General features: G+C 39.0%; 1 protein-coding gene across 1 annotated transcript; it reads left to right on the forward strand.

The window, feature by feature from the left end:
* Positions 1-215: 215 nt before the first annotated feature.
* Positions 216-985, forward strand: K441DRAFT_699714 (uncharacterized protein; the record flags this gene model as incomplete). The annotated part of the gene is made up of 2 exons (XM_067653178.1): positions 216-241; positions 301-985. A coding segment is annotated over exon 2 (624 nt), but the record flags the coding sequence as incomplete, so codon positions are not given.
* Between the last annotated feature and the right edge of the window lie 2,243 nt (positions 986-3,228).

The raw sequence follows: 3,228 nt of genomic DNA on the forward strand, positions 1-3,228 counted from the left end.
CAAAAACTACTAGCTACTATCGAGCTACTAGTCCCTAGGAACAGGAAGGGGTAGGCAACTGGAACAGGGTGGTGAGTCATAGGGTGGTAGGCATCAGAAACAGAGTAAGCAAATCCGATCTTAGTCGACAATTTCTGCCTAGACATTGCGAACCTTGCAACATCTTCTATATAACCCACACCCTATTGTCTTTCAGATTACTCACGCTTCAGATACTTGAACTGTTGAACATCAGAAAACAGTAAGCTTTTCCCGGAAATATGGCATTTGGTTGTGTTTATGAAGCTCAAACTCACTTAGGTTTCTATTGTATTGTCACCAGCACCCATATTCAACACCCTATTTGCCACTTTTATTGCTATGGCCCTATCACTTCCAGACCTTCCAGTGGAGCTTATTTACCATACACTCAACTTCATTCCGAGCGAAGAATACGCGATCATATCAGTCCGCGGGACGTGCAGAGCCCTGGCACTCAAAACCGCAGAAATCTTCGCAAGGGAATACCCCCCACCGAGTTCATGGCCCCTAACACGAAGAACTGTCTCAGCTCTTACTGGAATTTCACAGAACAAATTTCTAAATCTAGCTTTAGAACGCGTCACACTTTTCCGATATATCAACAAATACGAAGATGGCTCGAAATGCTCGCTGCCCAAGGGGATCAACATCAAAGAACTTGGCCAAAGCCTACAAATATTGGCGAACCTACGGTCACTTTGTCTGGCAGATTTCGACTTTGGAGGTTCCGAAAATTTTCTTGCCGACCTGCTTGCTACGTTATCGCTTCCCTTAATAACCGACTTTGAGCTCTCAGAAATTCTCATACACGCCTGTGGCCTTCAGAAATTTATTGCTCTGAATAAGAACACCATCAAAACCGTTGTGTTTAATACACTAGACCTTTCTGCCCCAGCAGAGGGTGCTTGGTCTGGGCTCTTACGTTCCTTAACTAGGCTTAAAGATGTAAAACTCATTGACATTTGTAAGCCACTAAAATGCGGCGAGTTCGTTAGATTCGAGCCTGAGGACAGATGTGATCCTACGTTCCGGAGATACGTAGACTGGGACGGGACATATGAGTGTGACTGCGACATTTGCTTGGAATTCGCAGGTCAGAATTTGCACCGGGTCTTTGGGTTATATAGACTAGGCACGGACGCAAAGAAGGAAGATTGGACCAGAGGACTTGAACTTATGGCGGCTGGAAGTAGAACCGTTTATTTTTGGCGCAATAGTGACGCTATAAACGGAGATCCTGATCCATAACTCGTAGCAATATCTTCTCTTTTACAGATTTCAGCTAGAGAATCGCCTGGTTTCGTGAATCGCAAACGTTTCTCCCAACCGCAAAGAAGACCACTCGGACTTGGCAACCGCAGATTCAGCACCTGCATCCTCAGCCTCGTTGAGCCGAAGATGGACCACCTGTCGAGGTCGGATTTTGCCGATTACCCTGTTCCTATTCCAGTTCCCTATCACCTTATGACTCACCACCCTACTGCCTATTACCCTATAACTCACACTGTTTCTGTTGCCTGTGCCCCCCTTGTTACTGACATCTTTCTCGTGTATATATAGCTTCTTTTCTTCATAGTTTGAATAGACAGAATCTTCCTTATCTTCTTCCAATCTGCAATGGATCAACAGTTATAAGCCCGGGTGATTTACTGTATTGCACCAGTTTAACTAATTAATTCTACCCCTTATTAAATTGCTGTTTATTACAAAATTCTTTATTCGTCTTTATAGGCACCATTTAATATGGCTTCTTAACCTACCTAAGCTATTACTATAACGGTAATATTATTAAACCAAGCTAATTAGGATAAATAGATTAACCTTATTAGACTTTAAGCTTAAATAGAAGACGTATAGAAATATATTAACTCCTTAACTAAACGGGATTAGTTACCCTAATTACTTAAGCTAGGAATAATATTATATATAGCTCTTTCTAAAGACGAGAAGGACAAGCTTTAAATTCTCCGTAAGAGGTATAAGATAGTAAAGAAGGAATATAAGAAGTAGAAGGCAGCTTTAACCTCTCTATTGTTACGGCACTGACGCGCGTAACCTGGATAGGGCCTAGTCAGGGGGGTTCGCTTACGTCTTGGCTCCATGTATATAGACGTGTCCTTTCCACGACCTTCTTCTTCTCCTCATCTTGATATCCGGGTCAATAGACATTCCAATTGTACAGGCTTGCATACGTTCTAAACGGCGCTCGTGCCTCGATTGACTGAGTCGCTGTGACATCTATAAAGCTATATTACTAGTATAGTGGCTAGGAACCTTAATACCTATATACTAGGTATTAACTTAATATATAATACCTTAGTAGCTCTTAAGGAGAGAGTTGCCCTTACTGATATAGTACGTTAGCTCTATCTATTTACTTAATACGCTAAGGTTAAAAAGGGCCTAAAGAACTAGAACTTAAGGCCTGGCTATAGTAGTAGGAGAAAACGTATAATAACTATTAAAAGATTAAATTACTAGATATTAAGGCGACTAAGCAATTAGCGACTTTCTAATAGTGGTAGAGCTAGTATTACCAAATTAGGCCTTAATATAGAGGGTTAAATTTAATAAATATAACTAGGCTAATAACTATATATCAACTATATATTAGAACTATTAATAATTAGAGGCTACCTAGTAGAAGAACAAAGCTTAGCTTAGTGCCGATATAGTAAGCTTTTAGGGTAAGTTAATTAATAAGGCTCTTAAGGACAAGGCTCCTAAAGATAAGTCCCCTACTATTACTAGTACCCCTTTTAGGACGTTATGGAGAATATCTACCCTAGTATACTACTATAGAGCTATTTACTAGTTTTAAGATTATCCTTATATTACTAAATCGGTTTAATTAAAGGACTGGAAATTAGATAAAGCTACGGCTAAAAAGGTTAAGGAAAAGATTATTAATACTCTAAAACAGTATAAGGAAACAATTAATAAGATAAGGAAGTAGTCTTTAGAAAAAGAAGCTATATAGAACCTAGACAAAAGTTAAAAGAAAGATAATAACGTAATCCACCACTAAGTGGTAGTCACCACCATGTGGTGCCCCACCAAAAATTAGCAAATTCGTACTTAAATATCTTAACAACCACTTAATAATAAATTCTAAAAATTTAGATTTAGACTTTTATATACTCTCTACAGCTTCTATTAAAATTNCATAGTAATTAGTTAAGTGGTTTTTAAAATATNANAATTTNG

Source organism: Cenococcum geophilum (genome assembly GCF_001692895.1).
Source record: "Cenococcum geophilum 1.58 unplaced genomic scaffold K441scaffold_54, whole genome shotgun sequence".
NCBI classification, from domain to species: domain Eukaryota; kingdom Fungi; phylum Ascomycota; class Dothideomycetes; order Gloniales; family Gloniaceae; genus Cenococcum; species Cenococcum geophilum.